Here is a 19,882-nt window from a genome sequence, read left to right as displayed (position 1 = left end):
GGGGCCTTCACTCCCTTTGTCTTCGTGTCTCTTCCTGCTTCTCTTGCCCTGTCTTACATTCTTCTGATCTCTTCATTCTCTTTACGGTGGAAAAGCTACTAAAATCCACCAGTAAGCAAGATATTTCAGAATTCACTTAACCCAGCACTCACAGTCCTGAAGAGCTAGGTCACTTACACTTTATAAAGAGAATTATTTCCTCCCAATCTTCAGGAGGAATGAAGGAACAGAAAACAAAAATACAGAACTGGTGATTTCCCTTTTGATTAGATGGATACAAACTTGTTTAGTTTTACAAAAGAGGCATCTGTCCCATCTCTCCCTTCTTTCAGTGCCCCCCTTTTCTTTTTAAAATCATGTCTTTTAAATAAGACAACTGGAAATAAAAAACAAAAATATATGACAAAAATGAAAAGGATAAAAATATATGATTCTTCACACACAAACTAGAAAACTAATGTGTTGCTATATTAATTTTTAAATAAATTTTTAAATATATATATGGTTTAGTAAGTAATTTTTAGGTGCCTTGTATGTTCCAGACACCCTGGATTCAAACAGAAAAGTAAAGTTGAAATTTGTAAACAGTTCTATCATATGCCTTTTGTACCCACTGCAAACTACAGTATATAAATGTTATATTAAATGCCAGAATTATGGGACTTCCCTGGTGGCGCAGTGGATAAGACTCTGTGCTCCTAATGCCGGGGGTCCAGGTTCGATCCCTGGTCAGGGAACTAGATTCCGCATGCATGCCACAACTGAGTTCACATGCCACAACTAAGGAGCTGTCAAGCCGCAACTAAGGAGCCCACCTGCCATAACTAAGGAGCCCATGTGCTGCAACTAAGGAGCCAGCGAGCTGCAACTAAGACCCGGTGCAACCAAATAAATAAATATTAAAAAAAAAAAAAAGCCAGAATTATCAAAGCAACATATGATTCTGGACAGGATCCTTTTGCTGTATAGAACTTTATTGGGACAACTGGTAAACCCTGACTGGACTCTGGATTAAATGGTAGCAACATATCAATGATAATTTCCTGAGTTTTGTGGTGGTTATGTAGGATAATATACTGTTTGAGGAAATATACAAGAAAATATCTGAGAGTGATCTGGCATCATAGCAACAACTTAACTCTCAAATGTTCTGGAAAAAAAAATTATTTGTAGTATTTTTGTAACTTCTGTATGCTTGAGATTATTTCTAAAAAGAAAAAGGTTTTTTTGTTTTTTTTCCCGGTACGCGGGCCTCTCGCCGTTGTGGCCCCTCCCGTTGCAGAGCACAGGCTCAGCGGCCATGGCTCACGGGCCCAGCCGCTCCACGGCATGTGGGATCTTCCCAGACCGGGGCACCAACCGATGTCCCCTGCATCGGCAGGCGGACTCCCAACCACTGCGCCACCAGGGAAGCCCAAGAAAAAGTTTTTTATAAACCAAAGTAGTAAAAAAGCACAAAGAATTAAAGTTCTGAGTTTTCCACAAACCACCCCAGCACTTTTTTTGAAATGTCAAATATTAAATTCTTCTTATTTTTTCCTGGTTTTTCTCATGAGAAATGCACACGTGTGTGTGTGTGTGTGTGTGTGTGTGTGTGTGTGTGTGTCCGTGTCCCCTTCTTTTGGGTAATCTTAAACTACTTTCACCTCTGTCTACCACTTCAATCCAGAAAGGTGAGGGAAGAGGTGGGTCAAGGATTTTCTTTTGTTAGCCACCAGATGGCACCAAAGGACTAACTAATTCAAGATCTGTAAGGTCAATGCACAACTCTTGATAGAAATCTATATTCATAAGGCAGATCCTAAGCTGAACATTTGTAGTTAAGCAAGTGCTTGCACATAAACATAAACTCAATGATAACTCTTTAAAAGGGTAAGAATCGCTAATTTAAAATATGCAGCAGAGTACCTAACAATATAATAAAAAGTATATTTGAAAAAATGTGTATCTACTTACTGTAAATTTGCTAACGCCTTCAAGTTCCCCAAATCTCATGTAAGAGATGTCTGCCTTCTTTTTTCCAACATCTACATCCCCTGCATAGATTTGTTTTATGCCCGCACCTTTAATTAAAGGTACACATTCATCACATGGGCACTTTGTCACAAAAATCATACTTCTTTCTTCTGGTTTTATCTCTTGACACCTACAAAAAATATATATAAAATATCAGGAAGATAGTTTCTAAAAGGGTAAGTTATGTTTTAGAAAAATCTTTAAACATTAAAATTGAGCTGCTTTAGGATTTACAACATTATACACAATAATGATCAAGCCTTATTCTTGCTGAATTAGTCAATGGCAAGATTTTCAGTATTACATTACAAAGGAAATGAAAATAGAGAGAGAGAGAGAGAGAGAGAGAAAACAATGCTTTCTAAGTAAGTAACTCTTTATAATGCCAGAATTAGGGGCTAGAACTAACACCTTCCCTAAGAATGTACCATGTGTGATTAGACATTAAGTCATCATGGTAGCCAAAAGGTCTACCTCTTATCTGGTAACTAACAGATATTTAATAATGCTTACTAAATTGATAAATTAATATTAGAGTTCTGTTTTGAGTTACAGTTCCCTTACTCCCTTCCCTAACACAGGATAATTTTATTTAACAAGCATTTGGATTTGACAAAACGAAGCAAGTAATCTGTAATGAAGAGCACAAGGAAAAAAAACAGAGGAGTTTGGTGAAATTTTACATGCCAGGGGTAGTTTAGGACTAAGGAATGCTTCATCTGAGGATACAGGAGTTGTACTTCTGGGTTCTATGGTTTACACTGCTCTCAGTCTTACATTCCCCACCACCAGCCTTCTGCACCCATGTCCTTAGTTCAGATTCTCATTCTGTTCCCCTGTACTAGGGCAGCAGAATTGTATGCATCTAGTCTGTTCAAACAATATGCCTGCAACCTAAGTAATCATTAGTGTGGCTCTGTCAATGTCATTCAATTTCTCCACTACCTACCAAATGAAGTCTAAACTCAAAGTCCTCTCTTGTCAGTCCCAACCGATCCCATGTGCTCCATGGTGCAGCCTAAGTGTAACATCTGTGTTCCTAAACACACAAGCATTTTCCTACTTCTAGCCCACTGCTATGCCTGAAGCAAGAATGGTTTCCCTTCAAGTAAGCATCTCCAATGGCATAATCCTACCAAACCTTTAAAGCACAGCTCAAATGCCAGTTTCTCCATAAAGCTTTTCCCTCTCACTCCCCCTCCATCCGTAGCAGCCCCTGAATTTCTACCCACTTTTTGTTGGCCTTTCCCACACAACTGACCATGTTAGGTTGAATACAGTCTTATATCCCATACTGTGTTATAAGCTCCTCAAGGACAGAAACCATGACTTATGCAGATTTAAATCCCCTAAGATCACCCACTTAATGGTAAATGCTGAGAAATGTTTGTGGAAATGATCTAAATTAACATTAGAAGGAGGTAATGCCAGTTATAATCTCTAACAAAAACTATGTTAAAGCAATTTGATTCATAATAAAATCTATATATTCATAAATATAAATATATGGGCTCTACATTTAGAAAACAAAACTGATTATATAATGCAGAAATATGCAAGACCCTAAGGACAAACTTCAAGCAGTTTTATATTGGACAGAGAAGGAAGAAAGGAAAAAAGACTTGCTCAATAAATTTGAAACCCTGCAGGATCCCTGACAATGGCTTCAGGTCAGGTAGCAAAGACCAAGTAGGACCAAAGTTATACTTCTGAAAAGAATATTTCTTGGAATTTTTTAAAAAGGCAATAAATTACAGCTAAAAGAAAACTAATTTTAACTAATCCTTGCTACATTTTATAGAAAATACATGCGAACAAATTTCATACCTAAATGTCAAGGCATTCTGTTCTGCGTGTACAATGTATCTGAATTTCCTTATTTCTCTGTCTTTCTGTTTGTCATCCATGTGCGGGAAGTCAGCATACTCAGATCCAACAGGAAAAGCATTATAACCACATCCTATGAAGTACATTGCTCCTGTTCCATCACAATTTCTCTATGAAAAGTAAGCAAACCAACAAAGCTGTTTTCAACATTCTGAAAAGGCATCTTACATTGTATATTTAAAGCTTAGTATCATACTTATAATGAATTCACTTTTCCATGATAAACTGAGCCATCAGAAAAATACAATATTAGATTTTCCTGCCACAGTGTGGTCTTGTCAAAGTTAAATTTCAAGCAGCCTGATCATCTCTAGTATATAATCTCAAGGCAATCCTTCGTTTTAGCAGTTAATTAAATAGTAGCTTAATTCACAAACTGTTTCACTTGATTCAGACACCTCTCCCTGAATAGGTTATAAGATCCTAGAGAACAGAAACCATGTTTTATACCTCCTTTCTGCCACTTAAAGTAGACCTATTACAGTGTTCCATACACAGCAGGTACACAATAAATTATTGTTAATTTCTTATATGCTCTGTGCTGTGCTACTGGTTAGCAAGTCAGAAATCCTAAAAATATTTTGAACAGACAATTTCTGTTTTGGGCTAAAAATGTGCTAGTGTATATAGTTGGAAAATAAATAATGCACTTTCCTTTAATTTTCATGTTTACTGAGCCTCTACTGTGTTTTTGTGTATATGTGCGTGTGTGTGTGTATGTAATAGAACTTCCTACTTAAGTGGTTTTTTTTTTTTAAAGTGGTTTTTTTATTTCTCCTGGTCAGTGGCATATTAGGTGTCAATATGAATGTTTTATCAACTATAAAAGTAAAATATTTTATAAATCAGAACTGTTTATAATACTTTGGAATATGCCATAAACCTCACTAAATTTCAATATATTATACATAGTTACTCATGTGATAGTTTCAACAGACTCAGTACTATAGCAGCTTGGTAAAAATCATTGTTATGATGAGCCGACAGAAGCTTACAAATAATATGTTATCTCATTGATAACAAATTATCCTTGAGCATTCACTAAAGGTTAAACATCATGCTCACTTTTATATGTGTTACTTCATTTAATTAATCCTCACAACATCCTAGACAGTAGTACTATTACTATTCCCATTGTATAGATAAGGAAACTGAGGCCAAAAGAGATTAAATAACTTGTCCAAAGTCACAAAGCTGGTAAGCAACATAGCCAGAATTCAAGGATGGGTTGCTTGACTCCAAACCCATGTCCTTCCACTTTACCATGCTGCCTACACTCTAGATAATATAACTGGAAACTAAATTCTCCAAAAAGTAGTTGAGAACCAGGTGTTAAGCCAAAAGGCTGCTGAGCATTTATATAAATCCAAGGGAGAGTTCCAACCATAGGCCAGGCCCTGTGCTAGGTTCTGGGAATACACTGGTAAATGTGACAGAGAATCCCAGCCCTCATGAACCTTCTGATCTGGAGACGATAAGAAACTGGACATGTAAATTTAACTGTGATGAGCGTCACCACGGAGTTGTACAGAATACTATGGGAGTTTCTGGCAGAGGAACCTATTCTAATAGGTGCTAACAATTTGGGAAGAAATAAGAGTCAAGAGATAGTCTGAAGGTGGAATTCACAGCATTTGGTGATCGATTGTTTGAGTGGAATGGGGAATGGGATGGTGACCACTAGTGAAGGAATAGGTTAGCCGGGAAGATACTGAATGTATTGGCTAGGTTGAACTTGAGGGGCTCATGACATATCCAGCCAAATAGTAAAATTACTTGCTATAAAGTCTGTTGAAGGACACTTAGGCCCCCCTACTCATCTTTTAGTCATCCTCATAGTTACGAAGTATCTCTTGGTTCCATGCCCTCCCAACCCATCCACAGAATTCCAAGTCCTCATCATCTCTTTTTATTAACCTCCCTAGTTCCTGTCTAGCCCCACTTCATTTTTTACATGCAAATCTAATCAGATCATTTTCCCATTTAAAATATTCTTGGATTGCTCTGTCCAGTATAGTAGCCAATAGCACCATGTGGTCAGTGCAAACTGAGAGGTGCTATAAGTATAAAATACATACAGGATTGTGAAGAATCAATACTCCCCCCAAATGCAAAGTATTTTATTAAAAACATTAACAAATATTTTTATATTGGTTACATGTTGAAATGATAATATTTCTGGACAGACGATTAAATACATATATATATATTTTTTGGCCACGCTGCGCGACACGTGGGACCTTAGTTCCCCAACCAGGGATCGAACCCGTGCCCCCTGCAGTGGAAACGCGGTGTCTTCACCACTGGACCGCCAGGGAAGTCCCAAGTAAAATATATTCTTAAAATTAATTCACCTGTTTCTTTTTATTTTATTTATTTATTTATTTATTTATTTTTTGCGGTACACGGTCCCCTCACTGTTGTGGCCTCTCCCGCTGCGGAGCACAGGCTCCAGACGCGCAGGCTCAGCGGCCATGGCTCACGGGCCCAGCCGCTCCGCGGCATGTGGGATCCTCCCAGACCGGGGCACGATCCCGTGTCCCCTGCATCGGCAGGCGGACTCTCAACCACTGCGCCACCAGGGAAGCCCTCTTTTTATTTTTTTAATGTGGCTCCTAAAAAAATTTAAATCACGTATTGGCTTGCCTTTTATTTCTGTTGGTTAGCACTATGCTAGTGTATCCCACTGTCTGATGGATAAAGTCTAAACTCTCTATGTGGTATACAGAGTTCTTTATGGTGCAGCCCAATTTTTTGCTACTCTGCTAGACACAGGACCCTGGACTTCAATGTGCCAAATTACTTGCATTTCCCCACATTCTCACGCCCTACCTCTGCATGTTACCCTTCTAGTCCCACTAACTTGCTCTGCCTGATGAACTCCTACTCATTCTTCAAGACTAATAGCACCTGACCTCCCCTAATAGTATTTTACTCATTTCTCCAAGCAGAGTAAAGGTGCCTCCTCTGTGCTCTCACGGTATCAGGTTATAATTACAGTTATATACCAGTCTCTTTTTCACCTCTGTCTCCATCACTAGACTATATAAGGCTATGAAGGGTGGACTATGTGATCCTTAACTCCCCATTGTTCACTGTGGCACAGAGCCAACCCTGTGGCAGGTGTTTAATAAATGTTCACTAAATGAATAAATCTATATAAAAAAACTGTTGAGAGAATATGCAAATGTTTATAAAACTTAATAAATACACCAATAAGAAATATTAATCCCCAGGGGTCAACAAAATGTCATGTACTTAACATGGAAATATGTTTAAACAAAATCAAGTTTAAATGTTTATAAAGAATTATTTTCATACTCACAGATTTTCCTTCTGCCCAGATGACTGCTCCAACTCCTGTTTTATGATCCTCTGAAAGATACATGGCGTGTAACTCAGTAAAAATCAATGATTTGTTAGTTTCAGAAATACATTTTTTCCAAAAATAATGAACATGTATTTATTGAAATATACTTCATAAATGTAGCAGCAATCCTTGACAACCTCACTAATTACGGAAAAAGTATGAAAATAAATATTGTCAAGCATAGACTATATGGGAGCTAGGTACGAACTAACTATAGACAGTATCACTACCAACCCAATCTCACGTGATCTATGTGCAGAGATAACACAGTGGCAGTGCCCGCACTCAGGTGACTTCAAAGCTGTAACCAGAACTGAGGGTAACTTTATTGAATTTCCACCAACAAGTAAGTTTTTAAATGACTATTTCTAATAGACGATGAAATCAATTAAGAAAGAAGTTTCTGAACTAATGGATTTAGTGTAATAACCATTCACAACAATCAAATCTGTCTTCTCCTAGCATCTTTTGCACTCTAATCATGGAAAATACATTTCATGAAAGTGTTCTTGCTATGAAAAAAGTTCAAACTCATAATACAAACATAAACAAATCTTTATGGGCTTTCATATATATATATATATATATACACACACACACACACATATATTTTTTTTTTTGCTGGAAGGTACATGAAAGGAATTTTGATTTAAATAAAATGATGTCCTTTCCCTGACCTTCACAGTTTACCTTGAGGGGAAAAGAATGCCAAGTTAGTGACATGATGCCCATTTCTAAATCAAGTGGCAGAAGTCACAAATATAACATTATAATTTCCCTGCAGAACCAACCTATTTACTTTGCAACAAGAAAGGCTGTATTTCTTAAAACTATTAACCTTCAACAGAAAATACAAAACCAAAATAGAAATTCTAAATATTAAGAACTGACTTTTTCTTTCTACTACTACTAAGGGTGAGTTAAAAATTTCTAGGACAATTATACACAAATTATAAAAACCATAGTATTTATCAAAATCTTAATAAGAGACCAATATAGTTAAGTAGGTACATTTACACAGAGAAAGTGAAAATTATCTGTGAACTTGCCCTCAGGCATTTTCATATTGATGAGGATTAAACAAAACTGTGGCTTCACCCCACAATTTCCTAAAAGATAATCCTTCCAATAATAACATATTTAAATACTTTTCTAGTAAAAGTACAAAGAAACATTATTCTACCTATGCATGAAAAACTAGGATGCCTGATAAAGTTAATTTTTAAAGAAAGTTATGACACTATAATGAAATTCCCCATCTTCAGGTCAAGCAAGCTTGGGTTTTCAAAATTATACCACAAAGCATTTTTATAATTTATTTTAAGCACTTGTTATCCATTATCTCATTTTTATCCTAAAGGTAAAGCAGACAAAATTTCCTTTTCTAGATGAGAAAACAGGCAAAGAAACTGACTAAAATTTAGCCCTCCACACCCAATCGGCTTGCCTCCCTCCGATGTGAAGAATTTTGTAACAAAGGTTCCCCTTTACTGAATACCTGAGTGCCTATACTCATGAAGCTTATGGTCCAATGGAGAAGGAAGATGGTAACAAGGAAACATCTAAGAACCTAGGTGCTGTGCTGGGCTATGAAGGAAAGGAGCAGGATACTGAGGAACAGTGTATGGGAGAAACAAACAGTGTATGGGAGAAACATAGTATGGAGACTGTCAGGAAAGGAATTTGGGGGTAAAAGTTTTGTTCCTTCCAAGATTGTCAGAATACAACATGAAGGGAAAAGAATATAATTATGGCTTTATGCTCCTTTCTAAGGTAAGCAGTATAGAAGTTAAAAACCTAAGATTATATTTCATTTATATTATAAATGAAAACCTTTAAGTAAAATTGTACTTAATACATGTATAAATCTGAAACAGAAAATGAAAAACTCAAATAGAAACTCTTCATATCAAGAGTCTACTTTTCCTACCATTGATACTAAGTATTTTTCATATTATTATTTTTTAGTCCAGGAGCCACTTTTTCTGTTTCAGTCTAGGGACAGCCTAAATCTTGTTAGGAGGAAAAAAAATGTGATTTTTTAAACTAAGCTCAGGGACTTCCTTGGTGGCACAGTGGTTAAGAATCTACCTACCAATGCAGGGGATAGGGGTTCGAGCCCTGGTCTGGGAAGATCCCACACGGCGCAGAGCAACTAAACCCGTGCGCCACAACTACTGAGCCTTCATGCCACAACTACTGAAGCCCATGCACCTAGAGCCCGTGCTCCGCAACAAGAGAAGCCACCGCCATGAGAAGCCCGCGCACCGCAACGAAGAGTAACCCCACTCACCGCAACTAGAGAAAGCCTGCGCGCAGCAACAAAGACCCAACGCAGCCAAAAATAAAGCTCTACTGCTTAGCTAAGCCTAGTTTCACCAAGAAAATATTCTTTACTACATGTCTTTTGAAATCAGAATAAAATTTCATCCATATACGATGAGTAGATTTCACCCAGCCCCCAAGGTTGGATGACAGATGAGGTAATTTCTCAAAAATCTTTTCACATCAGTAATTTTTATGTAAAGTTTCTCAAAAACCTTTATGTCTGTAAATTGCTCCCCAGGATCTGGTCATTCACAGGATTTTCTCTGTATACCCTTGAAGGAAAGGTCAACTTAAAATCACTGAGCCAAATTTCTGAGACTCTTTGGTCACTGAAAGTCAGAGGACTCTTTATCCTATGGTTCTGGAACACAGGCATGGTTATTTTAGCTCCCAATACTGTGGTCATGTCAGGGTTTGTCCAAGTGTGGTTCACAAACCAACTGCATCAGAATGACTGGACGCTTGTTACAAAGGCAGACTCCTGGCTCCCATGGAAATTCCATGAATCAACCTCTCCAAGGGAGGCGGCAGACTCAGGAATCTGTACTTCTCATGAGCATCACCTCTGATTCGTAGGCAACTAAAAGTTGAGAACCACTGAGTTATGATTTGAAACAGTTAACTTTCTTGGCTACTCCAACCTACTTTCATCATTAGCGTTGTGGTTCAGAAGGAAGGCATAATCGTCAGCTTTGGAAAACGCCTAGTCTAATGGGAAACAGGACATAAAAAGAAATCAAAACTCACACTTAAACCAGGTAGGTAAGATGTGATGCCCTCCTATCTCTGTTTTTTTCCCCTAGAGTCTAAACAAATTTTGTCACTTTTTTGCTACCCTCAAAGTAGCTTAGAAACATATTTTTAATGACACCTCTGTGGATCCTATTTACTCATCATTCAAAAATCAATTAATTACCTACTTTCAATTAGTTTCAGAACTCTGTTAGAAGTTTTGGCATTCTTTTTAATCATATGTATATTTTTAAATGAAATGGTTTAACGGAATGATTTCTTCACCTATTAGAGTGAAATAAAGTTATGTGAGCTGAACAGCATAAAATTTAGAGTTATTAGAAACACACTAAGTCAAGGGGATATCTACCTTGCTGGATTGTCCTCAATGTTAAGTAAGGTACATATATAAATCACCTAGCTCTGTGCCTGACACACAGTAGGTGCTCAGTAAATTTTTTATTATCATCAATGAGGAGTATCAGTCCAGAATTCCTTATCTGCAATCCTTTATATCAAGTTTTTTTAAAACACCTTGACACACATACATATAGCATGTACATATTATTTTTCTAAAATCTGAAAAATTCTGAATTCCTTTTCATCTGGCTTCAAGAGCTTTGGGTAGGGGACTGTGGACCACTTATCTTTGTATATAAAAATATTTCTTTTGTGCTAAGGAAAAAACAATGATGAGGACATGGTCTCTCCCCTGGAAGAGCTCACAGTGGAAAGGAGCACATGACATAAGAGTCGCATTCTATTCAGGATTTGGGTTCCAGGCAAGAAAGTCATACATAGACAAAAAATTAACCTTGAAAAACCTAATTCACCCATCAAGCGCATAAGTACAAAACTCTGCATAGTAACAGCAGATAAATTTACAATACTATAACTATACTAGTAGAGTATCTAATAAAGAATATATGTGCAAATTCATATCTATACATTACTGCATAGTGGAGCCATACACGGTATTGTTAGGTATTAGGAGAGGAGCTCCTGAGATTCAGTAAAAAAACAGACTCACACCTCCCATCTTACGCTCACTCTGGAATCTGCTGAATTCTAATTAGCAAATGAGAATTAGTGAAGTATAGCTGTAACAGCTGTTTCCATTTATGTTTCTGTCCTTCCAGAATGGTTGGGAGAAAAATTCTTTATAAAGCTGGAGTTGGCAGAGACTAACATAGAGCCCACGATACAAGACACTTACATTAAGTCAGACCTTTACAGAATACAGTTGTTTGGCATCATGTAGTTTGTGCCTATAGTAGAATCAAATTCTTTAATAAGAATCAAGTGATTATTAACCCTGCTGAATGTTGGAATCCCTTACAGAAAGTTAAAAATTCACAGACCTAGGACATACCCTTAGGGACCAGGTTTAGTAGGTCTGGGTTAGAATTTGAGCATTCTTACTTTTAATAAAAGTTTCTAGGGTGATTCTAACATGCTGCCATTTGAAAACCTCCATTTTACTGAAATTACTTCAACCTGTGGTCTTTGTTGAGCATATACTGCAGATCAGTGGCATTTGTATGGACTTTTTCTGAAGATTTTCTCTCTTCTCCTTCTTTCTTGGGATAAGTTTAAAAATTCCTACTATAGCCTACTCACCAAATCTTACTCTACTGTTCCTCCTGCCTGCATTTTCTTTTCCTTATTTCAAAGTTGCATTTTAAAAAGTGATCATGTGGGGAGGGGGAAGGGCAAGCTGTGACAAAGCGAGCGAGAGGCACGGACATATATACACTACCAAACATAAGGTAGATAGCTAGTGGGAAGCAGCCGCATAGCACAGGGAGATCAGCTCGGTGCTTTGTGACCGCCTGGAGGGGTGGGATAGGGAGGGTGGGAGGGAGGGAGACACAAGAGGGAAGAGATATGGAACATATGTATAACTGATTCACTTTGTTATAAAGCAGAAACACACCATTGTAAAGCAATTATACTCCAATAAAGATGTAAAAAAAAAAGTGATCATGATTCTACTTTGAAAAATGTTATGTCTGCTGAGATGTAAAAACACTGTTCTATAATTGGAAATACAGATACCGCCTTTTATCATGATAGAGAAAATTCCCAAGTAATATTTTCCTTTTTCACATACTTACTCAGGTACAACTTAATATAATAAAGTAAAAATGTTTGATTTCTCCACTTGCTGATTGAAGACATACCAGAAATTGGAAGAATATGAAAAAATCTCCTTTACTTTGATTCTATTTGTTATTTTGAATTCATATTTTTAAAGATTTTTTAAGTTTTTACTAAATACTGAATACCTACAGAATATTGAAGAGTTAAGAAAAAAAAGAATAATTCTGGTTCTCTCTCCCCTCTCTTTTTGTCCTATCTAGTGGAGGGCTCATTCAACTGTGAAATGATAAAAGCAAGAAGCAGAAAGGGCCTAATCAGATCCTGATTTATAAATGTAGCACCTGATATAGGCCACAAGAAATCCTAAAACTACTCTAAGAGTTGTCTACTCAAGGGTCTCACTAACTTCTCTTTATTTGTATGACCAACAAAACCTTAGTATCTAAGAGTCAATAAACGCTACCATAGATGAAATGAATACTTTACTTCTGAGACAAATACGACCCAAGCAGCCCCGATTTATGAACTAAGTGTATAAACTCACCAGTTCGATATGCCAATAACCTTGCCTGAACCATGCAGTGCCTTGCAATTTCTTGCGGCAAACTCTGATTGTGAATTTCGTTAATCTGTTCGGTATTGCTACAATAAAATCCGTAGTGTTTAAAGTTGGGCACACTGGAAGCTACTGTGGCCAAAAGTAGGATAAGGTCTTTCATGTTCTGTCTTAGATTGCTAAAGTACGGATTTTCACACAGGTTCTCCAAACCTATAGTCATCAGTATTTGCTTATGCATTTCTTCTCCGGAAACCAAAAATATCATTTCATATTCTTTTATTCTTTCTTGTTTACATTCAGAATAAAAGTCAATGGTAGTGTCAGGCAATGTTTTTGAAATTTTTTGAATAAAGTCACATTTGTAAGAGGTCTCCTCTACAAACTGCACCATGTAACACACCAAAGGCTGAAGTAAGACACACACATGGGCCCGACTGTTTGACTTCAATCTTTCCACTGCTTTGGCATCTAACTTTGCATCTTCAGAACTAGAAGCCTCAGTAAGCAAGCTTATTTCTGGATCAGCAGGCCAATAGGAAATTCGGTTAACTCCAGCTGAAACACAAAATATGAACGGTAGTTATCAGATGCATGCTGAAATTAAGGGTTTTCTTGATAAATCCACCATATCACTGCAGTAGGTCCAAAGGCCCCAATATAATAAAAGTCTATTACCAAGTCACCAATAATAGAGCCCAAGTGCTGGCAAACTACGGCCACAGGCCAAATCTGTCCTGTTGCCTATTTTTATACAGCTTGCAGGTCAACAATGGATTTCGCAGTTTTAAATAGTTGGAAAATCAAAAGAAAACTATTTTGTGACATGAAAATCATATAAAACCCAAATTTCAGTGCCTATAAAGATTTGTGGAAACAGACAAACCTAATCTTTGACATTGTCTCTGGCTGTTTCTGTACTACAATGGAGTAGCTGAGTTGAGAGCTGAATGGCTGTATGGATACCCTACGGCTTGCAAAGCCTAAAATACTTACTATCTGGCCCTTTATAGGAAAAGTTTGCCGACAACAAAACCCATGGAAGGTATCTGTGGAATCACTACCTCTGCTAAGTGTGGTCCCAAAGCCCAGAGATAGGACTATATACCAGAGTCCTCCAAGTAATCAAATGGCAGCTTTTAGAAATACCATAACATAACTGATACTGGCTAGAGTTTTGTACCTGAAACAAACAAATTCATCCACACATGAAAAATGTACCTGTACTCTAAACTCTTCCTCTGGGAAGCTCTTCTAAGAAAATATTTGAAATAAAGACAAAAGAAAATTCATGCATGCATATGTTTAGTGCAGCATTGTTTAAAACAGTAAAAACATAGAAAAAATCTAAATGGCCAAAATAGAGGAATGGTTTAACACATTAGTTTTCCTCATAATAAAATATGCAGTTATCCAAAACGTCCACAAAGAATTTGTAATGTGAGGGCAGCAGGGAAGCGGCGGGAGAGGAAGCAATATTAATTGTTTTTAAGTCCACAAAATTGAAGACAAAACAACAAACTAGAAGGAACATTTTCAATAAATGTAACAGAGAAAAGGTTAGTAATCTTTGATGTACAGAGATTTTAATCCACTAAGAGCACATATGAATTGACAAGAATAAAGCCTCCAAGAGAGGCAAAATATATGAACAATTTACAAAAGAGAAAACAAAACTGGGTAACAAATATGAAAAAAGTTTTCAATTTGTGTTTGAGAATGAACGATGAGATGCCTTATACAAAACTAAGCACATAAATGTTTATCAATTAGTTACTATTTTACAACAAAGAAATGCCTTTGCTGGTGTCTCATGTAACTTCTGCTAGGAGAGGCATTTATGTTTTTGATAATTGTGCCCAGAAGTGAACAGGCAGATGGCCCACACGTTCTCTTCATTCAAAGATATAGATGAACTAAAAAATTCGAGTTAAACAAACACACATTTCTATCTACTCCCTCCTACTACTGACCCTTACTGTGCCTTGGGCTGTAAAGTAATCTTGAAGGCCTCAAAGCTATCAGAATGTTTCCTCTGGCTGTTTCTTTTTCCCTCTGTTGGAGTTCTCATAATTCATTTCCTAACCAGCAGTAATGATCAATCTTTCATCTAAGCATTCTGGTTGCTCCTAGTAATCTTGATTCAAGAAGAGGGGATGACCAATGTTTAAACATATTTTCATGTACTAGTAGCAGAAGCTACAGCAAAGGTTCTCAAATTTTTGGTCTCAGACTCTGTTACACTCTTAAAAATCGCTGAGGACCCCAAAGAGTTTTTGTTTATGTGGACTATATCTACTGATACTTACTGCATTAGAAAATTTAAACAAAATTTTAAAATATAATTAATTCATTAAAAATAGCAGTAAGAACCATCATAAATTAATATAAATAACATAGTTCAATAAAAAATAACAATTTTCCAAAACAAACACCAGTTGAAAAGAATGGCATTAAAGTTTATACAAATCTCTTTATTATCCGGCTGAATAGAAGATAGTTGGGTTCTCAAGTCTGCTTCTGCTTTCAACCTCTTGCCTTAGCTTTTCATTGAAGTATATATAAAAAGTGTCCGGCCTCACATGATACGCAGTTAAAAAAGGAGTATTTTAACAGCCATTTCAAATAATTATGAATATTCTTCACACTACATAAAATTTTGAGAAGGGATAGTTTCTTAGAGGTGAGTAACAGTGTGGAATCTGAAGTCACACAACAAACTTTTTGTACTGTTAAAGTCCTCTGGTCTATCTTACACTTAGAATGGCTCTTTCACTCACGCATGATTTTCTAGCGTCATGCACTGGTCATTTGGAAAACAAGAGTTACTGATTTCACAATACTTAAAAAAAAAAAATTCATTAATATAACCACCAATCTCATCAGAAGAGTCTTTAAGCAGTGGGAAGCTGTAAGCTTATGATGATGGCAGACAGGAGTTTTTCAATTCTAATTTTCACTTGAAGGCTCAAATTTTATCAGTGGCAATAAATGCTGTCAGTTGTTTTCCTGGAAGTGACGGTTTCACTTCATTCAGTTTTGAGAAAATGTCTGCCAAATAGCCAAGTCTGAGTAACTATGGTTTGTTAGTTCATGGTGTTCCATGAAAAAAATTGGATAATTCAGTTTGTGACTCAAACAATTGCATAAGCGGTTTTCCTTAAGGCAAACTTCATACTTAGGTTTATAGCAAAAGTGCTTTATGTCCACCTCCTATTTTCTCATACAGAATCTTAAAAAGATGCGTACTAAGGGTTGGGTTTAATAAAATTGATTTTTTTTTTTTTTTTTACTGTTTCATCAATGACATTCTTACATGAAACTCCACACCCTCCACCTTTTTTTTTAACTCCAAATAGGTGGCTATGTAAGAGTACAATGACTACTACTATTGCCTTGATTCATACAACTGCAACAGTAGGCTTACTCAACATTTTTGTAGTACTATTAGCATAAATGTAGTACTATTATGAAAATAGTTTTGACCTTGTGGACCATGAGGAGGTCACAGACCACACTTTGAGAACAACTATGCTTTAGAAATGTTTGCTTTGTAACTGAGGTAACAGTAATTATAACTGAAATAAGTTAGCTAGAGCATGGGGTTAAACCATGCCCCTTTCCAAGATAAGTAAATAACGTATAAGCCTAATCAAACACAGCAATTTTATTTATATATGGCTCTAATACCAGCATAAAAGCATTTCCATTGCATGTCCTTCCTTATTTTCCACATTTCATTATCTCTCTTGCAAGGTTTAAGTGTCTGAACTCAAAGACACAAGCAATGGTGAATTACTCGTACTCCTCCATTTTTCTAATTCTTGGCTTCTGAGGCTATTAAGAGTGCTTTAAGTGTAGTCAACTCAGCGCAAAACACGACTTTTTATTCATTCTTCTCTCTCGACTCTAGAAGAGATCAGTCCACAAATGTCTGGTTCTTTCACATTCTTTCCTTTCTAGATCAATGCCGCCACCTTAACCCTATTTTACACCTTAACTAATGCAAGTCTACTAACCAAGCTCTCAAGCTCTTTATCTTTCCATGTTCTAATTCAATAACAACAACAAATAATCATCTTAATCATGTTACATCCTGCTCAAAACTCTTCAATGGGAAAAGGAGAAAAAAATGCCACCACCACTATCACACTTACCTTCTCTATTTGTAATTGCAGGGGAAAGACTACAGAATCTAATAACTTATCATAGGTACCTACTTACCAGCTTGAAATACTCGATGCAGGCCAGGAGACTCTAGCCACATGACCATTTCTTCTGGAAGTGCTTCCACTTGTAGCTTAAGGGAACTGCCCTGATCACCGATCTGATCATTACTCTTAAGACTTTGATATAAACAAAAACAGCTCTTCCTCAAAGCAAATTTAGCAACTCTGTTCTATAAGATAAAGCCCAAAGGCCAGACAGTTTTTCAAAGTTCTCCATTAAGGCCCCAACCTATCATTATAATCCTTCTGCCACTATTCTCTTCAAGAATAATTTTCCACCCCGAACACTGACCCCCAGAACCCTGCTTCTCACAACTTGATGACCCCGCATGCATTGTCCTCCTGACTAGGAATGTGTTCCTCCTCCTCTACATCTGACCCATGAAGGTCCAGCTTAAGCCCCAGCTATTTATAACATGCCAGGCTGCAGGGATCACTTGTCTCTCCTCTGAGCTCATGTATCATTTACAGCTGTTATTACTCATTTGGTATTACATGATGTATTACATTAAATTGGTTTTTGCCCCTTTTTGCCCCCAAATAACAGCTTGAGGGAAAGGATTAGGAACTACATTAGCCTTTTTTTCCCCAGAAGCTCTCTGAACCGTGTCCTTTTGGGTTTTAAGGAAGCTTCATTACATAGGCATGATTGATTAGATCACTGGCCATTGGTGTTTGAACTCAAACTATAGCCTGGCTCTCCTCCCCAGAGGTCTGGTGGGGGTTAGGCTGCAAGTTCCAACACTCTAGTCACCTGGCTGGTTCCCCTGGCAACCAGGCCCCATCCATAGGGGATTCCCAAAAGTTACTTCATTAACATAAACTCAGTAATGGTGGAAAGGGACTTGTTATGAATAACAAAAGACACCTTTCTCATTATTAACACTCAGGAAATTCAAAAGATTTTAGTTGCTCTGTGTCCAGAATGGAATGAAGACTAAGTATATAATTCATATTATAAATCACAATCATCACAGTGCCTATGTAAAAGATATACTATTTTTTAAATAGGAAAGTGGTCTGAATACTTACCTGGGTGCAAAATAGAATCATAAGCACAAAGAGGATTAGTGAGTAGCCCAGAGTGGCAGAGATAGATAGCTATATGTTAATACTTTGTTCTCCTCCTTCCAAAGGGTAAAGTAGTCATTGGGAGGCAGCTGCCCAGCCAGAAACTACAGTTCCCACAATGGATGTGAACAGAAATGATGTCTGTGACTTCCAGGCCAGGGTTTTTAAGAAGCAGGTATGCCTTCTCTACTCTCTGTCTCTAGATGCAGAGGAGGCCAGAAGGATGACAGTAGCAACAAGACAGAAGATGCCTAGGCCCACGGATCAACCACATGGAGAATAGCTGTCTGCTGTTCAGCAACACTTGCACTGGACTATTACATGGGTGGTAAGTATCTAGTGTATTAAGCCACTGAAATGTTGATGTTTATTTGTTATAGCAGCTAGTATTAAATCTACCAATACACTGAGGGTCATCTAACTAGTTAGTGACAGAGCTGAGACCAGAATCCATGTTTTCCGACTCTTCTTCTTACAGTACATCAAACTGTCTTCAGATATATATTTATATTTTTAAATTATCTCTGTGGTATTTAGGCAATTTGTTCCCACTTGATTTGTTCTCAGATAAATGCTATTAATCTCCAACAAAGCCTTATCTGCACTTACCATTTACAATCATTTTCAAACAAGCAGAACATGGTTTTCTGGAAAAATAAAGATCACAGTTTTTCAACCTTGACCCATGTTTTATCAGAGCGATTTTCCCAGCATGTAAATCTTCACTTGAACAGTGGAGACCAACAATTTTCATGTTTTTCACCACCACAAGACCAGTTCTCTTCACCTACATTAAGATACAAAATAATAATTTATTTTATAATTTATGTGATTAGTTATAATATCTAATGATCGTATCATGGATTATACTTGATTTATTAATAAAATGAAAGTTTTGTTTAATTCTTCATCTGAACAGTTTGAACAAAAGCACATTTCTCATTAGGTCCAAAAATTTTTCTGAAAGTTTAATGTTGACTTTCTACCAGAAATTTTCTAAATCTAGGCTTTATTAACCAAACAATTATGCATTTAATTATCATAAATTTACCCTAGTAAAAAATGAATACATTTTAACCTAATAAAGAGCAATAATGAAGTCGATTTGACTTGTTTCTTAATCTAGTCTAAGACTACTTAGTATTAAGCTTCTAGATAATAAGGAAAAACTTGGAAAACCCTGTGATTTTACACATGAATAAGTGAAGCCCAGAGTTTACATGATTTTCTGAAAGACCCATAGATGGTAAAAGGCAGAACTAAATCAGAGGTCATATTAATTTTTCAAAAAAAATTTTTTTATTGAAGTATAGTTGATTTACAATGTTGTGTTAATTACTGCTGTAAAGCAAAGTGATTCAGCTATACATATATATACATTCTTTTTTTTAAATATTCTTTTCCATTATGGTTTATGATAGGATATTGAATATAGTTCTCTGTGCTATACAGGGACCTTGTTGTTTATCCATCCTATATACGATAGCTTACATCTACTAAATTTTTAACTATTTTAAATACTGACTAAAATAAAGATAATTCTCAACTTCTTTCTAAAAATTGACTCTAACAATCTTTAGGACTATGGCA

General features: G+C 36.7%; 1 protein-coding gene across 2 annotated transcripts in view; it reads right to left on the bottom strand.

Moving 5' to 3' along the window:
* CDADC1 (cytidine and dCMP deaminase domain containing 1) overlaps positions 1-19,882 on the bottom strand; it is a 38,925-nt gene that overhangs the window by 8,801 nt on the left and 10,242 nt on the right. For both annotated transcript variants that reach the window (XM_082675387.1, XM_082675388.1), the window contains 5 exons: positions 18,902-19,079; positions 12,981-13,550; positions 7,229-7,278; positions 3,844-4,013; positions 1,957-2,146 (listed from right to left, as the gene is read on the bottom strand). In XM_082675387.1, the coding sequence (XP_082531513.1) occupies positions 1,957-2,146; positions 3,844-4,013; positions 7,229-7,278; positions 12,981-13,550; positions 18,902-19,079 (1,158 nt within the window). The remainder of the gene's footprint in view (positions 1-1,956; positions 2,147-3,843; positions 4,014-7,228; positions 7,279-12,980; positions 13,551-18,901; positions 19,080-19,882) is intronic.

Source organism: Grampus griseus (assembly GCF_964374135.1).
Source record: "Grampus griseus genome assembly, chromosome: 18".
Classification (NCBI taxonomy): domain Eukaryota; kingdom Metazoa; phylum Chordata; class Mammalia; order Artiodactyla; family Delphinidae; genus Grampus; species Grampus griseus.
Note: the sequence above shows the minus strand (reverse complement) of the source record. Positions and strands in the feature narration are given on the sequence as shown.